Source organism: Acomys minous (genome assembly GCF_964271855.1).
Source record: "Acomys minous genome assembly, chromosome: 11".
Classification (NCBI taxonomy): Eukaryota; Metazoa; Chordata; class Mammalia; order Rodentia; family Muridae; genus Acomys; species Acomys minous.
Window position 1 is genome coordinate 74746601 of NC_140492.1, and position 22688 is coordinate 74769288.

Consider the following 22688-nt stretch of genomic DNA (forward strand, 5'->3'; position numbering starts at 1 on the left):
ACATTTCATGGGTTTAGAAAAGCCCACATGCCAACCTCAAATTATACTGTAGAGCTGTAGTGATAAAGACAATCTGATGCTGGCATAAAAAAGACGGACAGATACACTGATGGAATAGAATAGAGAACCCAGAAATAGAATGAGAAAGCTGTTCCCATTTAACAAAAACTCGGTATATCAGCTCTAAAGAAAAAAGTATTAAGAGAGAAACTCTTATTCGTTGTTGGTAGGAGTGTAAGTACAGCCATTGGGTTTTTTATAAGGCCTTCTCAGAAAATGAAACAGCCTTGAAGCCTAAAGAAAGCCATAACTTGTAGCTTGTTTTCTTTATAGTAATGTGTAATCATATAATTCATTGCTTTTCAGATGCGGTGGTGCTAGGATTTGTTATATTTTCCATGAGACTTTCGGGCGAACTTTAGAATCTGTTGACCCACTAGGTGGCCTTAACACTATCGACATTTTGACTGCCATTAGAAATGCTACTGTGAGTATGCTTAACAAAAGAAAAGGTTAAAGCTTTGTTTAAGCATATTTTAGTTGACGTGCAATTTATTTTGTTTATACTTGTAACTTTTTTCAGGAATATGAATAAATTTTTTTTTTACTCCTTTGGAAGACCTTAGTTATACTAAGGACAAATTTTATTTCTTCAGGGCCCTCGTCCTGCTTTATTTGTGCCTGAGGTTTCATTTGAGTTACTGGTCAAACGGCAAATAAAGCGTCTAGAGGAGCCCAGCCTCCGCTGTGTGGAGCTGGTCCACGAGGAAATGCAGAGGATCATCCAGCACTGTAGCAACTACAGTACACAGGTACCTGGGAGGCGGACAGGCTCACAGACCAGCCCTGTTCTCATGGGCAGGAGGAGAGGAGCTAAAAGGAAAAGCGTTAGTTTCCTGACCTAAGAGTGATTTGAAATGGTGTTCTTCAATGTCAGGTCCCAATCCTGTTCACTACCCCAGTGATTATTTAATTTTCAGTTAAACAGACTGACAGCTTTACTTCTTTATTACATGCAGGAGTTGTTACGGTTCCCTAAACTTCATGATGCCATAGTTGAAGTAGTGACTTGTCTTCTTCGGAAGCGGTTGCCTGTTACAAATGAAATGGTAAGCACCGTCTTGTTTGAATCACCGTTAGCAAAGGCCTAAACGTTCTTTTTTTTTCAGCATAACATTGTGATTACTTCAGGCCTGTTTGCCAGTGTACTGTGCAAGTCATAAGTACTTAACTCTTATTTCCAAAGAAAGGTTTTAGTAATTCTATTATACAGTACGTTTTGGTATTTTAATCACTGCTAGCCTGAAACTCCAAGTTTTCATGCAGATGGAATATTATTGCAGTTCTTGAGTAGCTGGTTCTGTTCTATGCTGCCATTGATTTTTGTGGGAAAGTAGTTCTGTCTCTGAACTCCGTTAACCAGACATTTACAGCAGGCTCTCTTTTAGTCCGAAGCACAGCACGGTAACTTGGCCTCTGCCACATTTTGCTTGTTCTGTGACCTAATGACAAGAGTTGTTACTGTAGTGCGATGTAGCTGTCCACCTCTGTCCCTTTGAAATTGCACGTATGCCCCTCTTTGGGTGGCAGTTTTTTGGTTTTCTTCTAACCACTGAAACTGCATTGAGCCTCACTTGAAGATGATTGATAGTGTCTTGGAACTGTTGTGAGTGTGTGCTGAGCGGCTGCTGGCCTCTATTAGCAAGGCTTACTGTCAGAGTCAGATGCCTACTTGTACTCTCACACTCAACCCACCAGCAGCACAGAATCATGGGAACTTGATGGCACCGACTCTACACCAATCAGTGGTGTTCTGGAACTTGAGACAGCACAGGGCATCACAAGAGCCTTGCTTCCTCTTGCGCTCTTGCAGAAGAAATCTTCTGGCTTTTTCTTCAGCATATTTCCATCTGTATCTTGTGATTTAACTAGAAGCACTATAGCCTTGGCCAGCAAACAACCACTGCGTAAACAAGTAGCTCACATTGTGCAGCAGTTCATGTGATACCTGATAAGTAATGTTTGATAATTTTTCTTTTGTTCAGAGTTGGCAGTGGGGGAGTCAGTTTTGGAGAAAAGCTGTGACCAGAAACATTTAAAGACTAGAAGATAAAAACACTTTAAAGGTGGCCATGGTCCTGTAAACAGTCCCTTACCCTCACCAGTATTTCTGTAAGCAACCCTAATGAAGCTCGGTGCGTCATTAAGGACACATGAAAGAAGAGGGACTGCTAGTTGGCAAGGAGAGAGGGCTCAGCAGGAGGGCGCGGGGCGGGGCGAGGGGGATGGTGAGTATGGCTAACGCACATTACAAACGTGTACGAAACACCCCACGTGAAACCAGTTATGAGTAACTAGTAAACGTTCATTTTTTTTTTTTAAACGTTAATTTTTTTAAGCTAAAAGAGATTTAAGCTTATTCTCTGTAAGCCTTAGGAATTCTGTAGAAGACTAAAAACATAAATTTTCACTTTTGCTTTGATTGCTGTCTCATTGGACTTCTAGCACTGTCAATTTTAATTATGTGCTTCGTGGTTAAGGCTAAGTTATTACTAACTACCTCAGGCTAAAATATGCTTATTATCAGAAAAAAACTTGCTTCTATAATTTATACCTATTTATGAACTGTTTCTTATTAAAACTGAACATAAGCTTTGACACTATAATGCATGGTCTGAAATTTGAATAATATAGTTGTTTATTGGATTTAAAATTGCATCAGGTAGATAATTTTTCGAAGTAATAGTAAAGCTCTCTTAATGTCATATAAATACTTTAAATTAGAGCTAATTGTCATTGGGTGTAGAGTGGGATTTGGAGTGTAGTTATCAAGTGTTTGAAAATGTTTCTTATACTTTTGCAGTATTTTCTGTATAAGTATTTTATATTTTATATTTAGACTTCTCAAACTTAGGTTAGATTGGCATTTTTTTTTATATTCACCTTATTTTGGTTTTTTTGTAGGTGCATAATTTAGTGGCAATTGAACTAGCGTATATCAACACAAAACATCCCGACTTTGCTGATGCTTGTGGGCTAATGAACAATAATATAGAGGTAAGTCATCATTTTTCAGAGGTTGGAGATCGTTGCAAGAGGTGTGGATGTTACTGCTGGTGCATGCCTAGGAAATACGCTAACGTCATTACATTGTTCTCAGTCTGAATTCTCAGAATAACCTGGGACAAATATGTTTACTCTTTACTTACCAACCGAAAAGGATTTATTGATGAGTGTTGAAGGGTGGGATGGTCTTGCATCCCTTTCAGTATCTATTATAGTTTTTTTTGGACTGAAGTGTATAAAACCAAATAAATGTTTATAATTGAGGTTTTGTTTTGTTTAGAGTTTTTTGTTTGTTTGGCTGTTTGGTTGGGTTTTTTTATTTTGTTTTGTTTTGTTTTGGCTCTACGAACTATGAAGGAAGCATTCTAAGAATTACCTAACTGCATAATTTGGAAAAGTAGTAGATTTTTCACAGGGAAGCCTCTTTTCTAATACTCAGAGGTTGGAGTGTGTTAATGTAGGCACTCAGGGAAGTGGGTTAATGTAGGCACTCAGGTAAGTGTGTTAATGTAGGCACTGTAGGCTACACTGGAGACACAGCTCCATGGCTGAGAGCACGGGCTGCTCTTCAGGGGCCTGCATTCATTTCCTAGCACCACAGCGTCTGTCACTCGAGATCCAGGGAATCTGACACCTTCTGGCACCAGTGTGCATATGGTCACAGACATACATATAGGCAAAACACCCAACACATAAAATAAACATTTTTAAAAATAGGCACACATTACCTTGGTTTAAGGGTTCTTGTAACATTGAAACCAACCTCAAAGGAATATTTAGTTTGGAGCAGTTTTGTTTTACTAACAGATTGTATATGACAAGTGTGTTATGGCTCTATAGAACCACTTTAGAACTTATAGAAGGAACATATTATTCCATATAGGTCTGTCGTCTGTTATTTTTTTCCATCTCTAATTTTTTACCTGAAGTATTTTATTTTCTGCTTTTTTTATTCTTTCATATTTTATATCCCAGCCACCGTTTCCCCTCCTTCCCTTCTCCGCACCTCCCCTCTCTCCCAGCCCCACCTTCCCACCCCTCCACTCCCCCAGCCTTCCCCCAGGCAAGGGCAGGCCTCCCAGGGACATCAGCCAAACACTGCATAACAAACTACAGTAAGACCGGGCACATCAAGGCTGGATGGGGAACCCACAAGTAGGCCGAAAGAGGAGTCTATGGGGTCTGACGTAGAGCCTCTGCGTATATGTTACGGCCGAGGAGCTTGGTATTCTTGTGGGAATCCTAACAGTGGGAGTGGGAGCTGTCTCTTTCATCTTTTATCACTTGACAAGCCATGAAAATTTAAATGGTTTACATTTTTGCTTTAAAAAGTTCTATAACTAAAAAATCATTTTGGAACTTTGTAAACGTACAGATCTTTGCAAGCTTGAGAGTGTTCATGAGTGTTTTCATATGAGGAACAATTTTGATATGAGTTCAACTTATAGGCTATTCTACTACTCAGGTTTAAATCAATCAGTTTTCCAAATGCCTGTAAGAGACTGATTATGTCCTCATTTGTATTTGTCTCTATCTACTTGTTATGGTGCTTAGATGTTGCAGGTGCTCAGTACATGATGACTTGGCTCTAACGTGGGGGTCTACAGTTTTGTAACAGTTTGATAATGTAGCAATGAGTGTTAAATTAGATAGGTTATAGAACAGTCTCTCAGTCTTCAGTATTATTTCCAGGAGACATTCTTTAAAACATAAACCTTTTAAAAACAGACTTTTAAGTTAGGGAAGTTTTGTTTTGTTTTTGTAGTTTGACTTTTAAGACTTAGTATTCTATGAGCTATATACTTCTTCAAATTCTTCATGGTATACTGAAAAGCTGTGTTCCATGTGGATGTGGGGACAGTTGGAGTCAGTGCTTCTTAATTTCCTAAAGAAGAGATGTTTATCTGCTGCCCTTCACTTGAGAGGCCCTGGTTGGTAAGGGAGCCACATGCTGCTGATGTGTGTTGTATCCCTCAGCAGATGTGTTTGGGCAGAAAACATAGGGAAGCATTTGGCTTCATGATTTATTTGTTCTAAAATATAATCAATTACGGCATAAGTCCCAAGAGTAAAACAATAAATGCATGTTGCTCCACACTGTAAGCAGGCCCATATCTCAGTATTCTGATAATCACAAGAACTTGGTTGCGTATTACAGGAACAAAGAAGAAACAGGCTAGCCAGAGAACTGCCTTCAGCTGCATCACGAGATAAGGTAATGAATAAAACTGTTGGTATAGTTTATTCTCTGTACCCAAAGGTCAGACTCAGCTGGGTGTATTTGTCTGTGAGAATGTATTTTTCTTCCTCTGTCTCTAATAGTTTAAGGGGTGTTGGAGTAAGAGTATACATGTTTTTAAAACCTTTGAATAATTTAATTGGAAAGGTGTCAAAGTTTTTTTTTAATTCATATTTATTCAACAGTGATTTTATCATAAGGGCTTTTGGAAAGACAAAGAGGGACGACAACTGTGTACGTAATAAGTTTTAATTTTTGGCAGTAACTTTCAACAGTTGTTATACCTCTTACGTTGCATTCCACCCACCCCACCCACCCCCAAAAAGCAGCAGCAGCAACTTTTGTGTTTGGGTTTTCTTGTTCATCTGCAGAAAATCTTAACAACTGACACTGGTATAGGAAATAAAACAGAATACGTACTTTATCTCCATGGTTACTTTTGTTTTTATATTTTACTATTTCTTTATAGAGGGAAAATTTTGTCTATAAAATGTTTCCAACTGCATTTTTGGCATCCTTGATTTTTTTCCCCCTGCATTTTTGCCTTTAGTCTTCTAAAGTTCCAAGTGCTTTGGCACCTGCCTCCCAGGAGCCCTCCCCTGCTGCTTCTGCTGAGGCTGATGGCAAGGTCTGTTCTGATTCCTAATCTAAGCCTGCATGCCTAGTTTGGAGACAGTACGCTGAATAAACCAATGTTAATGTGTGATATTGTGGTTAGACTATGGTTAACCTAATCTAAATACTTAAATTATATAACAGAGTATATAGCAAAGTATTGTTGACATGCTTTCCTTTGCTTGCTATATAGAAGATAAACACAGAAAAATGATTCTAAAAGGAAATTATCTTCTTTTAAATTTTCAAGTCATTGCTATTTAAATCTTGCTTGTTAAATTGCATGTTTTAACATATCTTTTAACAGTTAATTCAGGACAACAGAAGAGAAACTAAAAATGTGAGTCTCTGCTTCAGAGGGAAATGTTGGTGCCTTTGGTTCTTACTAAAACACTTCAAGTTCATCAAGAACTTGTTTGTACAGTGGCCTCCATTTTTGTTGTCTGTGTTATGGTCTTAATGTTCTCTTATCTAACGCTTATAAGGTGGCATAAGTCTAGCTTTAACCCTGTTTTAACTACTAACACTAGCCTTTCCTACTGCTCTTACCTTCACGGTTAGCTTTCAGTGTCTTTTGGTAGAGACTGAGATTTCAGGGATGGAAATGGAACTTGGGACATTTCCTCTGTAAGGTCTGAGCTCTACCCTCACCAGTGCTTCCGTGTGCAGAATTTCACATGTGCTTTCAAAGCTTGAGCAAATTCAGAACATGGATGCTCAGAGAAGTAGGGTGTGCAGACCTCGTCCATTTCTGCTCTTTTCTTCCACTACTTACTTTCTAGGTAGCCTTCTGACATCTCTGTCAGCCGTGATCTTCAAAGAACCGTGCACATCACTGCACTGCACTTAGGGCATTCGTGCCTCACTTTCCTTATAATCTGTGTCTGTTTAGCAGACACTCAGTAACATCTATATTCAGACATTGCTTACTTTTATATTTTTGACACTTTGGCAGATTTTCCAAATTTTAATGATTCCCCAAACTACTGTTTTTCTTACAGGTGCCTTAGCATTCTTCCATTATATTTGTGTGATTCAATCTTCTGTTACATTTACGAGATCTTATAGAAGATCTAAAAGTATCTCTTATGTGTTGTTCTGTTTTTCTCACTATAGTAAATAGTCACTTTTTCTTTTGGAAGTCAAAACCCCATAAAATAAGGTTGCAGAAACAATTGTGATGAAAGGTAGCAATGGCTTTCACTAGATCTTTTCTCAGGAGTACAGACCGTGAGGGTGCTTATGTTATGTTTCACATTTTAGATGGCTTTTTATTGTGATAGTTGGGTCTAAGGATGTAATCTTTTATTAAAATGGTCCACTTTTACTTTTGACTATGAAGGATATAATCTAGTTTTAGAAATATGTGGAGCCGTAAGCTCACAGCACTGTAAGATCATATAGTTCAGTGGTGAAGTGTTTAAATTACTCTGATAAGATGAAAGCAAGGGCAGTTCTGTTTCCTTGTGTATACTTTGAAGGCGTGGGAGGAAATGGAACATTTTGAAAAGTTAAAAAATGATGAATAAAATTTATTAAATAGGACCTGAATTGGCTATTGACTTTCAGACAGCTTCAAATAGGACCCCTTAGGTTTCTAGTGACAAGTGCCACCATCATCTCTGACTTCATTATCTGTCTGAGCAAATTCCAGATAGGTCCTGCCTGTATGTTCTCGATTACCATCAAAGAAAGTGAACCTCCCTCGCTGTCAGATCTAGAGTACAGGTTTGGAACGTGTTTTCAGGTTGCGTCTGGAGGTGGTGGGATTGGAGATGCCGCGCAGGAACCAGCAACAGGCAACTGGAGAGGGATGCTGAAAACTTCAAAAGCTGAAGAATTACTTGCTGAAGAAAAATCAAAACCAATTCCAATTATGCCAGCAAGTCCACAAAAAGGCCATGCTGTCAATTTGCTAGATGTGGTAAGCCATGGCAATTTCACTTAAATCTACAAGTGAGCCAAGTTAGTAGCTGACATTCTCTAGGCAGAGGAAATTAAAGTCACAAAAATTTTAACTTTTAAATATTAAATGTTCCACTTCAAAATGACACAGAAGTGATATTTTCCCCTTATCTTCTTTTAGCCAGTTCCAGTTGCACGAAAACTGTCTGCCCGTGAACAGCGAGATTGTGAGGTTATTGAAAGACTCATCAAATCGTATTTTCTAATTGTCAGAAAGAATATTCAAGATAGGTTAGTATTCAATATATATGTCCTGCTGGATGAGTTCATGTTTTTAAAAATGCGTTAGAATTCTTAGATTAGCTGTGATTCTAAATGTTAACTGTGGTAACAAGATTTAGTGTGCTGACAGAGAATGATGAGGACATTGTGTACCACCTGGAAAATTTACAAATAAAAGTATCTGGGAATAGTGAAAATATATCTGTGATCACAGGTATAGGAAGACTCCGCCTCAAACAGAATGATCGCAAATGTCAGGCCAGCCTGCGACGCCCATCCCGACCCACCGCAAAACAAAAATAAGTCAGGAAAGGGAGCAATGTGGTTCCGTGGTATAGCATAGAATAGTATGTAGTTTAGTATTAGTGTTCATGAGGCTCCAGATTCAATCGCACACGATGCTCTGAATAATATTTTTCTGTTCTAGTAGTCTACATGATTACATCTTATTACCTTATTCAGAGTAAAGCACACCCCTTGTCAGTCATAGCTTTCTATCTGCCTCGGCTCTAATATACCATGTCTGTGCATTAGCCTGTCAGACATTTCATATCAGTGGGAACACAAGAATTAATATGTGGCCTTTTGTCTGGCTTCCTTCCCTTGTGGGTGTCCCTCCCCTTTTAAAAAAGCATTCGAGAACTCCTTTTGTTTTTATCATTTTCACTCTATCTCCCCCAACTCTTCGAAGTTCCATCCCCTCTGCTCTCTCTCACCCAGATTTGTGTTTCTTTTTTCCCTCCCCAGTCAAGGGCAGTCTGTGCATCTGGTACTCTTGGGTGTGTGCACTTGAACTAAGCAGAGCTGACTTAGCACTCTGACCCTCTCCCAACACCTCTGCTGGGGGTGGAAGTCTGTACCCACGCCTTTACTTATGCTCAGGTTTTGGTCTTGACTTAGGCCTGCCCTGATCTTGTTCATGTTTGCAGCTGCCCTGCTACATCCAGAAAAGCTTCCTTTCACCCACCACCTATTCCACAGTGATCCTTGATCCTTGGGAGGAGATAAAGGTGCTCCATTTATGGTTTAACATTGTACAGTGTCTTAACTCTCTGCATCTTGGCCACCTGCGGGTCTCTATATTAACATCTGTAACAAAGAAATTTCTCCGATGAGGGTTAAGAGGCGTACAGTCTATGAGTATAGTGATAGGTCATGAGGAACTGGTTTAATGCTATGTCCACTTAGTATGTAACAGTGGTCAGTTCTCTTCTAGGGTCTTTGATCTGTCTAGCCATAGCTTCTAGGCCCAGGAATGTTGCCAGGTATGGGGTTTAGAGCAGGCCTTCAATCTAGTCCAGCTGTCAGTGTGTCTTACAGCTTGTTCACACTACATCCTGGAGCAGCGCTTTTTACAGTTGAATATAATACTGGATTATGATATGCCATGCTTTGTGTATCTGCTCATCACACTATGAATGAATATTTGGGTTTTCAGTTTGGGCTGTTTCATGAGTGAGATGAAACTAAAATACCAAGGATTATGGCTTAGTTTAATGCTTCATTAAATGAACACTTAAAAGAGTATCTGTTGTATTAGGTATATTAAATATCCAGTTCTTATTTAACTTATTTTACAAAGCCATATTCTTTAAAGTCTAAACCACTGGGTGTTCTTAACCTCCCTAATGCTGCACATGACCCTGTCATACAGTGACTCCAACCATAAAACTATTTTGTTGCTATTGTTATGAATTGTAGTATAAATATCTAATATGCAGGATATCTGATATGAAAGGGTTGCTTGACAGACACCCAAAGGGGTTGCAACTCACAAGTTGAGAACCACTGGTCTAAATTTTTGAAAATAGAATTATTACCAAAACTTCATAATTTGACTTTGCTTTGCAGTGTCCCAAAGGCAGTAATGCACTTTTTGGTTAATCATGTGAAAGATACTCTTCAGAGTGAATTAGTGGGGCAGCTGTATAAATCATCCTTATTAGATGACCTTCTGACTGAGTCTGAGGACATGGCACAGCGCAGGAAAGAAGCAGCTGATATGCTAAAGGTAACTATTGCGTCTTTTCAGTTTCTCTCTCTGGGACGTACACATACAAAATTAAAACTGCATTCTGATCTTGCCCCACCCCCCATTGGTACATGATTAGACTCAAATTCTAGAGAAGATAACTACCTTTTTTTTTTTAAGCATTGAAAATGGAAACATTTCTTTACAAAAATCAAATTAACATTGTAACTTGAATTTTATTTTCTTTTAATGCAGGCATTACAAGGAGCCAGTCAAATTATTGCTGAAATCCGAGAAACTCATCTTTGGTGAACAGAATTGTTCAACACCCAGACTTTGTTGACTTGAACCTGCTGGCTACTTACTGCCTACCTGAGTAGTTTATTTATGAACTCTTGTGTATTGCAGTGTGTGAGTTTGCTCATGTGAAGACTGGCTATAAGCTGAAAAGTACACTCTGCATTATGAAACAGATCATATGTTTAATTCACATTTTTCATGTTCCCTATGTACATGTATATCAAGTCTGTCCGTTTCAAACTTACAAGAACAATTGATATTCTACGTGTACAGAGCAGTTTGCCTGTGTATATGATGGCCATGTAACCTTTTTTAGTCTTAAAGCTGCAGCTGTAGTCCTCAAAAAAGAAACTCCAGGACATTTCATGACTATAATGCATGCACTATTTATGTAGACTGGCCTGGCGTTAGAAGATGGGCCTTGACAGGTTCCTCACATAATCAATGTATCCATCCACGTATCCTCCTTTTTATAGTCTTTGAAAACAAAAACAAAACTCTGTAACTTTTGCTGTCTGAAGTAATGTATAAGATCTGAAAGACTCATAAAAATGTAGGAACAGATGTGTAGTTAATGGCTCCTGTGTCTACACTGCCCTAGTGTGTTAGAATTTAAAATGTGGCTTTGATTCATAATTAAGCCTGAAAACATAATTGACTTTCTTCATTGAAAACAACTATTGGGAACCTTCTTGGTAACAATGGCCAGTCCTGTTAGTTCCTAAAAGATTCAATGATGACCAAAATGTCCCTTATTTATTTACAAATACAGCAATAGCAATTCACAAACACCCTTAAAGTAGGGCATCTGCCATGGACCTTAAGACTCACAGCAAAGTGGGACCCAAATTTCCACTCTCTTGTACACATTGGTAACAGTTACCTTAGTTCCCGACAAAGAGAATACATTAGAATAGTTAGGTGAAAACACCAACGGAACTTTGTCATTGGGAAGAAAAACAAAACAAAACGTGGACTACCTAAAAGCTTAATGACTAAACTGTATTCAGGGTTGGAGGGTGATGTTTACAACCTATTTTGTGAAAATTACCTGGGCAATTCATGGTGTAACCTAAGCATTGAAAAATCTTCAGACCAAGCCGGGTGTGGTAGTGCACGCCTCTAATCCCAGCACTCGGGAGGCAGAGGCAGGCAGCTTGGTCTACACAGCAAGTCTAGGACAGTCAAGGCTACACAGAGGAACCCTATCTCCAAGCAGACAAACAAAAGAAAACTTCAGACCTAAGTTAAAAATCTTTGATGTATCTATCTAGTTCTATCTCTGACCAAATACTAAAATCTCTTTTCAGGTTTTGGCCAGGCATTTCATGAAATATTATTAGCAAGGTAAACAAGAACACCTTATCTTTAGTTTATGATACTCATTGAGTGATCTCAAATACAAAAAGGCCCACTTCAGTCAGATGATTTAGTACTCAAGCTGTTAATAGCACCAGTTTGACAGTGAGTACACACTGCCTAAATATGTTAGCACACTTTAAACAAATACCCTGATTTATTTTTCAAGAGAGATGACTACCACTGTAGCCTTTTGAATTTGTAAGGGGAAAAAAATGCACCTTTATCCAACATTTCAAATAAATACATTTTAAATGGAAGGTGGTGTTAGCTTTATAAATGTGCTATGATAATGCACTTGTTAGCACTACACACTTCGTACAAAGAAAAGCAAGCAAGAAACCCAGGAAGGAGCTTCCTTTGTGTGCTTTTACACCGAGTTGTGTTCTGAAACACGCAGATAACCTCTGGCATATTTATAAGACCACTGTATGTTCTTTCTGTGTAAATAAAAATACTGGTATGAAATGGCATTAAAGTTTGCCAGTAAATTAATTCTTCCTGACTTGCCTCAAAAAAAAAAAAAGGTTTAAATAGCTGCATCTTTTAAGCATCTGAATCTACTTCATAATCTAGCAGTTTAGCTTGCCTGCACCAAAAGTTTTAAGGCATTTTTCCTACTTCACTGTCCCCACCAAGGCCTTGTTGCATCCGTGTCTACAGATGAAGACAGGTAACCCAAGGGTGGATGCCAGAATGTGAGGACTCGCTCCCTCTGCACCCTGGGGTGGTAATACCTTGATTTCTACAGAAGCAGTTTGGAAGAATGAGCTTGGCCAGTGTGTGCAAACCTGAACTAGTAAGGCCTCAAGACGCACTAAATCTCTCCCGTTCTTACCGACTGCATACTTGGTGAGACACTTTTTTGTCTCTTTGGTTCCTTAAAATCTCTGCCTTAGGAACCTATTGACAAAAATAGGCAATTATGGGCAATGAATAATACTGAACACAGGCAAGGAAGTGGAAAACTGAACTAGAAATGAAGTCTGATACTGTTTTGCTTAAGAAACTATTTCTTACTACAGTTTCTATTGGCAACCACTGCCACATCTAACGTCTTTTTAAGAATTCTGTTTGCTTCTTAGCATCAGTCAGAAATAGGAGATTTCTCACCTCTAAACAGACACCATGAGCTTGGCCAGTCTGTAGAGCTGTGTGGCCCTGCTGCAGTCAGCACATGTCCTGCAGCGCACACCTGTACACACTCATACACTTCATTCCCGCTGTACTTCGTCAAGGAGAGGTCTCTCATTAAAAAATAAACTAATTAAATAACACTTTATTTATCTTGAATTTTTAAATGCACAAGTATTTACATTGTGAGGGAACTCCTATATATATTCCATTCCATTGAAGACCATGTTTTGAAAATGGATGATTGACAAATCTGGACGAAAATCTGTCACAGCTGAAGCCATTTTATAATGTAGAAATTCCGTTTTCCTATTTTGAGTAAGGAAAGTCCATTCTTGAGAATATCTTGTCCAATTACTAAAACACTCTCAGGATTCGTTACCGGCCTGTGATTTATACTGACTCCACCTTCTGTTATCATCCGATACCTGCGAACAGAACGGGTTCATATGTAACCAGAAGCACCCTCGCCTGCCCTGACTGCTGCTCCTGAGGTAAGGTGTGAGTAAGGTGCCCATGCCGACCTGGACCTGAACTTAACTGCAGCTCACGCAGGTCTTAAAGTTGTAATCTTCCTGCCTCAACTTCTCAAGTATCTGAGATTACAGGCCTGTTCCATCAGGCTCAAGTATATCAGCTTTCTGACAAATTCACCTCATAATGGTTTTTAATGGAGATTCACTTTCAGAATTTCTCTCTATTTTTGGAGGTGATAAAAAACTCCAAAATTCCTGAAAAAAAAAAACAAAACTTTGTTTTTTCTTTTAACGTATGCTACCCATAAGATACAGGTAACAAATACCCCTACTTGAATCTTTAGAAAAGTTGATGGGAAAGTGGAAAATACTGAGACTACAAATAGTAGTTTAAAATAAAAACAATTCTTAATCAAATGATCTCATAAATGGGAAATCACTAACAATTTAATAGCTATGATAGCAGAAGTAGGTTTAACTGAATTTCACATCCAAGTCGTTGAATAAAGTGCTTATTATGTGCTAACTACCCACTGGTGTCAGAGAGACGATGCTAACACACAGGACCTCAGGCACTGTGCCGTGCTTCTCTGAGGGCACACTGGCTGCGTAACTAAGAACTGAGGGGATTCTTGCCAGGTAAGATGTGCAGACACTGGGTGACTACAGTAGTGACGAGAGGAAAGTGTGGGAGCCGTGGAAGTCTATGAGTAAAGTCAATACTGGCTTTCTTTTGTCTGTGTTACTCAGTAAAGCTAGGCAACTGGCTGCACAAGTTTCATAAAATCAGGCCAACAACTAGACTTCTTTGGTATTGAGACATTTATTTGTAGGTAAGCGATTGCATGGGGAAGACCTTGCAGGCCAGTCCTATTTATGGTAATGAAAAATGCAACATTACTTCTGACTCTGGCTAATCCAGGTGATTTACATAGAGGTAACTGCTGGGCGTGGTCATGCACGCCTTTAATCCCAGCACTCGGGAGGCAGGGACAGGCGATTGATGTGACACCAGCCTGGTCTACAAAGTGAGCCTAGAACTGCCAAGATAAAAGAGGTAAAACTTGGTTGTCAGTAAATTACCAGAGTAAAGTTCACAAGAAAATATGCAAAACTAGATTTACTGTAGGGGAAATTTTGATTCCAGACCTAAATTTGGTATATTTTAATTTTAAGCCAATATATTAGGGAATAAATAAATAAAAAAGATAGAGTGGCAGATCATGAACAGGGAGACATGGTAATTTGTCTACACACAGAAATTTAGATCTCACTGGAGGCAAATATTCCAAAACAATTGAAAGAAAGCAACTGTAACATGTAATTACCATGGGCAAATGACAGGGACTTTACTACAGGTGAGGGACTCCTTACATGTTGCTGTTCAGTTATAAATGGACACTACATGTGAAATCGCTGCTTGTTGACCGAAAGTATTATTCCCTAATAAAATGACAGAACTGAGGGACTGCGATGTCATTTCCTTCTACAAAGGGAAAATGCAGTTCCCGAGGAGAATATTCTCCAATTTATAAGCTTTATGCAGTTCCATTTCTATGCTCATTTCTTTTTAGTAATTAGGTTTTAAAATAGTTCCTGTCCTCCAATAAGGCCACAGGCTGAGTGTGAGGAAGGTCATGAGAGTCTTTTCACTTCTCTGAGATCAAATCCCTGGACTGATGCCGATGAGACCAAGGGAAGGAATGCTATCCTTTACAGAAAGGTCAAGGCACTCAACTATATGGACTCTCAGTTTTACTTTATTCTTGGGCTTAACCTAACTTCTGTAAGAAATGAGTTACATTAGAGCATTATCAGGAAAACACTCTGGAAACATGCTGTGTAGTGCAAAATTTCACGGTGAATTAAAAATCACAAAGTAAAATCTTACCCTCGGGGACCATCTGGAATGGCATTTGCTTTACGGCATGTGTCTATGACACTCGTTCCAGGGTCAAGAACTAATTCAGAAAATGAAGCTTCTTTAAACAGTTCTTTTAACTCTTGGTCAGACATGACCTCCAGTGCCTCTATGCTGCTATGGTAAAGGGCTTGTGTACACCTGAAAAACATAAGTATGAACATCGCTCAGCATTCCTTAGTCGCCTGTGCTTCTCTGTTGAGGGCTGGGGCCTCCTGAGATTTCCCCTTTCCTTGTCAGCGTGCCTATCAGGATCATGCGTGTTTAGGCAATCATACTGTTGCTCGTGGGTGAAGCTTCCCTGTTCTTTCTAGGAGGCACAATCTCACAGCCAACTTCCCAGGCCTGTGACCCTTACAATCCTTCCTCCTTTCTTCCAAGATGTTCTCAGAGCCTTCTGTGTAGGAGCTGTGTTAGCATTAACTATTCTAAAGCCAACCTTTTGGCAGCATCCAGACCTTCTTGTCCATGAACAAGCTTTGTTACTTCTGCCGCAAGCCGTTTCTGAGGACCCCGCTTTTCTGGTTCTTTGGCGTGCAGCTGCATCAGGTGGTCTATCTCTGCAAGTGGCAGGAAAGTGAAGAGCTTCAGGTACCTGCAGGGCAAGAGAGAAAACATTACATGTGCGTCACCTACCAGCTCCCTTATCATGGCAAGAAAATCCTACATTCTCTTTTGAATTTATCAATGAAAAATTGTAGACTTAGACACATACAATCCTCATGAGCAATATTTTCCAATACTTGTTTTCCATTTTCCTTACATAACAAAATAATACAGAAATAAATGAAGGATCCAGCTCCATCTTCCATTTTCTACCAAGAGATAATTTGTGTGCCTTCTTTCTAAGCATACTTTGACATTTCTGTTTTATGTGTATCCTTAAAAAGTATTGTATAATTCAGAAATTGACATGAATAATATTCTGTGTGTTAACTTTTGCAAAATGCTATGTAGAAAAAGCTTAATGAACCATTATGAAGTAAACACCGATGAAACCATCCTCTTAAGAAATTCAAGATAATGAACAAAATCATGCAGAACACATTTTTATTTCTTACTACTTTGGCATACCAGCATGTCCAGGAGATTTATGATGTCACATCACAAGCACAGCTTTCCAAGCTACTAATGTTCTATGATTTACTCCACTGTGAGCATTGTCTGTCTAGTTTTGAACATATGCTAATCATGCCATGAATATCTTCATCTTTACTTGGCACACACATGCATGAATTTGTTAGGCATGCACCCAGTAGAGGTTATGTTGGATCATAGCTTATGTATAAATCTATGTTAGTAAGGATTGGCAACTATTATTTCAAAGATCTCTGCCTTCATCTCTTTTGGTACTGTCACTGGTGGTGAAACAGGAGACCAAGACCGACACACGTGACTGAGAGTTGTCTTCCCCCTGTGACATCTGCATTCCTGTGAAGCTGGATCCTTAACTATACAACAGAAAACTTGAGGACCAATCAGAATGGAACAAAAGTAGTTGAGTTTAACTAAGATTAAGGGACAGTACACAATTTAGACTCCATGTGGCTAGGCATTTTCACAATAGCTGCCTACATACAGAATTCTGTGGCTAAATTACACGGCTCAAAAAATATCATTTACCACAATGTTTAGAGATGAGACAAAACTAAAATCGTTAAGTAAAAACAAAGGAGCTGGCTTTTTAACGAGTATCTTTTTGTATGTAAAACTATGTGGTAAATTGCTTAGATCTGGGGTGAGAGGGACGTCCAAAATAGCCTAGAACCTAGAAACTTCCAGCCCCGGCTACTCATGTGCCTGGAGTAATGGGCACGATCCCTGTCTGGCCCCACATGAGGAGAAGGGCAACTCAAGGCGCTTGATGTAACACGGAAGTCCTGTGAGATGATTCAAAGGGAAAGGAGTGAGTAACCTACTACACAGAAAAACCAATTTCGGTTTTAAATATTCTAGGCAGTCACTGTAGTTTTTACTTTAACCAGCAGACAATACCTAGAAGGACTGTGGTGCAGTTCCATGCTCACCTAGCACGTGCATGTACATGGGGCCAACCTCACACTACAAACGGTAAAAACAAAACAAGTCAGGCATGGTGGTACAGAGTCGGTAAGGCCAGCTTTTTGGGGGGTGGGGTGGGGTGGGAGTTGTGACAAGGCTTCTCTGTATAGCACTGGCTGTCCTGGAACTCGCTCTGTAGACTAGGCTGGCCTCGAACTCAAAGAGATCTATCTGTCCCTGCCTCCCAGAGCACTAGGATTAAAGGCACGTACCACCACTACCCAGCAATCCCAGTTTCTTATGGGGCTGAGGTAAGACTGGAGCCAGACGCTGTCCTGGGCAACTTACAAAACATATCAATCATCATCATCACCATCACCACCACCACCACCCCAATCTGGGATGTAGCTCAGTGGTTAAGTACCTGTCTAATAGCCATTCAGCTATTCAGCCATTCAGCTACAAAATTATGACAGTTAACTGACTATATCCTGTGACACAATGATTTACACCTTAAATAGAATCAATGTTAAAACAACAACAACAACAACAACCTCAGAATTCTGCCCAAAAAAGGGCAAGCTTGGATGCAGGCAGAGTCAACGACCAAACTCTGCAAGTCCTCAATAGTTCCTGCTGAAGAAAATGCTCCAATGTTATAGAGAGCTTTGGGTGACTGTTCAGATAGAAAACTGTCTGTCATCTTTTCATTTGGAAAGCTACTAACCTGCACTCCTGGCATACTCAGGTAATCAAGTTTACTCCTTCTCAAGTCTTTGAGGGAGTTGAAGAACAGGTAGCTTAGCTTTACAATGAAGCTTAATTGTATAGGGGTTAAGATGTTTTTAGGTCTAGATAGGTGTTCTAAGTTGATAATGACAAGATGTGATGGGTACTGATTTACATTCAGAAATTTAGATGCACCAAAATAAGAAAGATGTTTTCTTCAAGGCTGTCAAATACAAATAGCCAAAACACTAAGAACACAACATTTACATAATTCCTGATTGTGTCACGGTTCTTCTTGCCATAGGTAATCTATATTTATATTTAGATAATATTTAGATTTAGGTAATATGTGTGTGTGTGTGTGTAATAATATAAAAGGATATGTACAAAAATAAAAATTTTAAAAACCTACAAAGACTATATAGATCCAATAGCTAAAACTAAATCAGAACTACACACTATTTTCTCAGCTGTTCATTAAAAGCTCACCTTTCTACAGAATCGTCTGGCTGTCTGACAAAGAACTGATAAAGTTCAAACGGTGATGTTTTCTCCCTGTTCAGCCAAACCGCGTTGCCAGCAGACTTTCCCAGCTTTGCTCCACTTGTGCTTGTAATGAGAGGAACAGTGATTCCAAACACGTCTTCCCCAGTCAACCTACACACAAATTCATGATATTCTGTAAGCACAATTAGCTCCATCACGCACAGTCCAGATTTGAATCTTACGTTGTTTAAAGGCCCTTCTCAAGCTGGACTCTGGTCCTTAAGAACTGTAACAGCTCGCACTGAACTGAATGCTGAACTGCAATTGCACCAACACTTCTGAGTAAGCCAAAAGGAAGTGGTTCTCAAAAGATCAGGCGGGGAAAATGACAAAACTGGGCGAAGGAGCACCAGGAGCATCTGCTTATTTAGCAGGTGGTTTTTAATTTTTTTTTTCCTTAATGAATTTTCTAGTGTAGCACACGAGTCAGCCCTGTAGTCCATGTTCCTCAAGAAAACGCTGTGAAAATCTTTACGGGGGGGAGGGGGGGAGGGGTGAAGACCTAATTTAACACCGACACTACTAAACAGAAGTCCAATTATTTCCAGGATAAACAACAAAATCGATTTCTCAAGTTAGAAACTGAGGGCAACTTAGGGGAAGCAGACACGGGCCAAATCTTGCCTAGCGGTCTGCTTCCAGCAGTTCTACAATCTGTCCCTAATCCAAGCCACCGCGGTAAGTATTGCTCCCTGGATTTCTGGACTTGGTGGTTCACCCACTTACTTGTGGATGAACTCGTACCCAGACACGATGTTGCCCAGCTGATCTGAGCCGCCCAGCTGGACCCGGCATCCATAGCGCTGGAAGAGGTGGTAGAAGTCGTAGGCCTGGAGCACCTGGTAGAAGAACTCGGCCAGGCTCATGCCCTCGGGGCTCCTGAGGCGCGCCTGCACGCTCAGGCGGCTCAGCAGAGTGCCCATGCGGAAGTGGCCGCCCACCGTGGCCAGGAAGTCCACCAGCTGCTGCTTCCGGAACCAGGCCGCGTTGTCCAGCACCGTGAAGGAGCCCCACGGCCGCCCGTCCGCGAAGTGGCGCGCGTGGTTGGCCGCCAGGGTCTCCAGCCCGCGGCGCAGGGCGAGCGCGTTGGCCCCCACGCACTCCGCGCCCAGCGCCTCGCGCCCCTTGGTCCGGCCGCTGGGGTCCCCCAGGAGGGCCGTGGAGCCCCCCACGAGCGCGATGGCGTGGTGGCCGGCTCGCTGGAAGTGGAACAGACCCAACACGGCGAGCAGGTGCCCCACGTGCAGCGAGTCGCCCGTGGGGTCGAAGCCGCAGTACACCGTCTGCGGCGAGCAGCCCGCCCGGCGGCGGTCGAAGAGATCGGGGAGCTCTGTCTTCGTGCCGCTCTCCGGGAAGAACTCCTTGAACAGGCCCCGCGCCCTGGGTGCCGCCAGGATGCCCCGCGCGCCCGGCCGCCCCGCGCGCAGCCCCCGCGGCCACAGCCCCGACCGCGGGACGCGGTACAGGCGTCCCAGCGTGGGCGCCGCCATCTCGCAGCGCCCGCAAGGCATGCTGGGGCCTCGGCCGCCCCGGCGGGCACCGGCGCCTCGGTGTCTCTGCGCATGCTCGGGCGGGTCGGGCGCCTAGTTAGTCTCAGTTTTAGTGCAGTGAGCGATATCCGGGACCCGGTGAGTTCCGCCTTGCGGCCCCTGGGTTCCTCTGTAGTTTCATGTCCGTCTTCTCAGTGCGGATGTCACGACGACAGTCCTTCCTGTCTCACGGCTCTTGTGAGAGACGGCGCTTGGCGGTGTAGTAAGCGCCCTACAAATGGTTACTGTCATTTAAGTGATCACGCTAAAAGCTTGTGCTGCGCGAGTTCCGTTAAGTCTTGGGCACGGCGTGATGTGGAGATTTCCCAGTTGATGAGAACCTCGGCATCCGCCCTCCCCGGGCTTCTGTGTGTGTCCTGGAGGTGGCAGTCCCAGTAAACAAAGGAAAGAGCTGCTGCCTGTTTGTTTATTGTTTACCTAAACCCCGGGGTCATTCAAATTCATTCAGTCTCCCGGGATGAAAATTTTCACCGACCGCTGTATGGCGGGTTCATCCCCCGAGTCCCGTCCTAGAATCCGACTCATTTTCTTTAAACATTTTAATTAGTGAAGGGACCCAACCCCCCCCCCCAAGACCCCACTTTGCCTGACAAGGCCATGACAGGCTTCAGGTTTTCACTCTGCCTAAGACCATGTTTCTAACAACTTCTGGAAAAACCACAAGTTATGCACAGCTCATGGGCTTATTGAATAAAATGACTAGATAGCATGTTTTATTACTGCTTGGCCTTAGTAAAGAACACAGCTGGCCCCATCCAATCAAATTAAAGGCCAACTCTTGAGTAAGAGCCAAAACTTCTGTGACTCAGGAGTCCCTGATAACCAAATAAACAGCCAGTCCAGAGTCCCCTCATACACTTTGACTCAATTCTGACCAATTAATTAAAATTTGTCACAAATCCCTCCAACTCTGTCTATAAATTTAGTCTGAGTGCGAGAGAAAGAGGGAGAGAGAGAGAGAGAGAGAGAGAGAGAGAGAGAGAGAGAGAGAGAGAGAGAGAGAATAAAAACACTTTTGGTTTTGCATACTGCCTAACAATAGGACAAAATAATGCATTTCTTCTGGCAATTTCATACATGAATAAACTCTGACCGTACTTTCAATGCCAGCTGGGCTCCCTGAACTACCAGATTCATGGGCAGGAGAATTGTTTGTGGGCCACGCCTGCAATAGAGTGACATGGGGTATGGTGGCGAAAGAGGACAAGTGAACCATGAGTGATTTGCAGTAGCTGTGCTGGCTGGTTTTATGTCGGCTTGACAGAGCTACCCTCGTTGAGGCACTTCAGCTGCGAAAATGCCCTCAACCAGACCGGCCTGTGAACGGAGCCAGTGGTGCATTTTCTTGATCGGTGAATGACGTGAGGAGGACCAGCGCACTGCGGGTGGTGTGAGTCTTGGTCCTGGAAAGCAGGCGAAGCAGATCACGTGGAACAAGCCAGGCAGCGGCTCGCCGCCATGACTGCTGCAGCCCGCGTGAACGAGCCAGGCAGCGGCTTGCCTCTTTGCTGCTTCAGTTCCTGCCGGTTCCTTCTGCCTTGAGTTCTTGCCTTGACTTCCATAAACTAGGAGATGAAATAAATCATTTCCTCCCCATGTTGATATTGGTCATGTTGTTTTATCACAGCAATAGAAACCCTACATAAGACTAGAATCAAGGCCGGGCGTGGTGGCGCATGCCTTTAATCCCAGCCTCGGGAGGCAGAGGCAGGCGGATCGCTGTGAGTTCAAGGCCAGCCTGGTCTACAAAGTGAGTCCAGGACAGCCAAGGCTACACAGAGAGACCCTGTCTTGAAAAACTAAAGAAAAAAACAAAACAAACAACAACAACAACAACAAAAAAAACAAACCCAAGACTAGAATCAGCGACCCCAGGGGAAGGCGGGAACTGAATTTCCTTCTGTAGTCTGAATCGAAGCAAGGAAGTAGGCTGTTTAGTTTTATTGACTAATCTTTAAATAAATATGGGATGCTCTCGGAAAGGAATCTAAACGTTGGGCAAGTCTTTTGGCTGAGAGCCACATGCAGAAGCAGTTTACAGACTGGGTACCGTGGTCCTGAAGCAGGATCCCCACTCATCCCCAGACCATTTGCTGCACGTCGTTCCATTTCCTAACACTAAGTTAGGAATACGAATAAGAAGATATTATTTTGGGGCTGCAGAGATGGCTCAGCAGTTCAGAGCACTCTGACTGCTCATCCAAAGGACCTAGGTTCAACTCTCAGCACCCACATGGCAGCTCACAACTGTCTATAGCTCCAAGAATTGACACCCTCTCACAGACATACATGAAGGCAAAACACCAATGCACATAAAATAAAAAATAAATAATTTATTAAAAAAGAAGATATCATTTACTTTAGGCATTAATCAATTCATTATTTTGATTAATCAGTGTATTTGTTTAATTACCAATGAGTTTAATTTCTCATTGCCAATAATAGACAGGGTTCTCTGATCCTAGAGAAAATAGCCAGTGTTCTTTCATGTTGTTACTCAAAATTTCTTTAAAATTCTAATCAGGAACAAACAAAAAAAATTGGGCGGTGGAATGCCTTTAATCCCAGCCCTTGAGAGGCAGAAGGAGGTGGA

At 41.5% G+C, this 22688-nt stretch overlaps 2 protein-coding genes across 20 annotated transcripts in view; one reads left to right on the forward strand and one right to left on the reverse strand.

Annotated features, from left to right (window-relative positions):
* Window positions 1-10943, forward strand: part of DNM1L (dynamin 1 like) — a 52486-nt gene extending 41543 nt beyond the window's left edge. For 7 of the 19 annotated variants that reach the window (XM_084800976.1, XM_084800990.1, XM_084800987.1 and 4 more), the window contains 11 exons: window positions 367-487; window positions 657-812; window positions 1020-1109; window positions 2965-3057; window positions 5225-5281; window positions 5856-5933; window positions 6228-6260; window positions 7668-7844; window positions 8007-8116; window positions 9959-10118; window positions 10335-10943. In XM_084800976.1, coding sequence (XP_084657102.1) covers window positions 367-487; window positions 657-812; window positions 1020-1109; window positions 2965-3057; window positions 5225-5281; window positions 5856-5933; window positions 6228-6260; window positions 7668-7844; window positions 8007-8116; window positions 9959-10118; window positions 10335-10391 — 1132 coding nt within the window. In that variant the 3' untranslated portion in view covers window positions 10392-10943. The remainder of the gene's footprint in view (window positions 1-366; window positions 488-656; window positions 813-1019; window positions 1110-2964; window positions 3058-5224; window positions 5282-5855; window positions 5934-6227; window positions 6261-7667; window positions 7845-8006; window positions 8117-9958; window positions 10119-10334) is intronic. The other 12 variants (XM_084800989.1, XM_084800994.1, XM_084800991.1 and 9 more) reach the window with 3 other exon arrangements.
* Window positions 10944-12989: 2046 nt separating this feature from the next.
* On the reverse strand, window positions 12990-20035 carry YARS2 (tyrosyl-tRNA synthetase 2; the record flags this gene model as incomplete). Its single annotated transcript, XM_084800995.1, has 5 exons — window positions 12990-13300; window positions 15240-15410; window positions 15709-15864; window positions 18489-18656; window positions 19272-20035. 5 exons carry the CDS (start codon window positions 20033-20035, stop codon window positions 13141-13143), a joined length of 1419 nt encoding a protein of 472 aa, XP_084657121.1. The 3' UTR covers window positions 12990-13140.
* Window positions 20036-22688: the final 2653 nt, after the last annotated feature.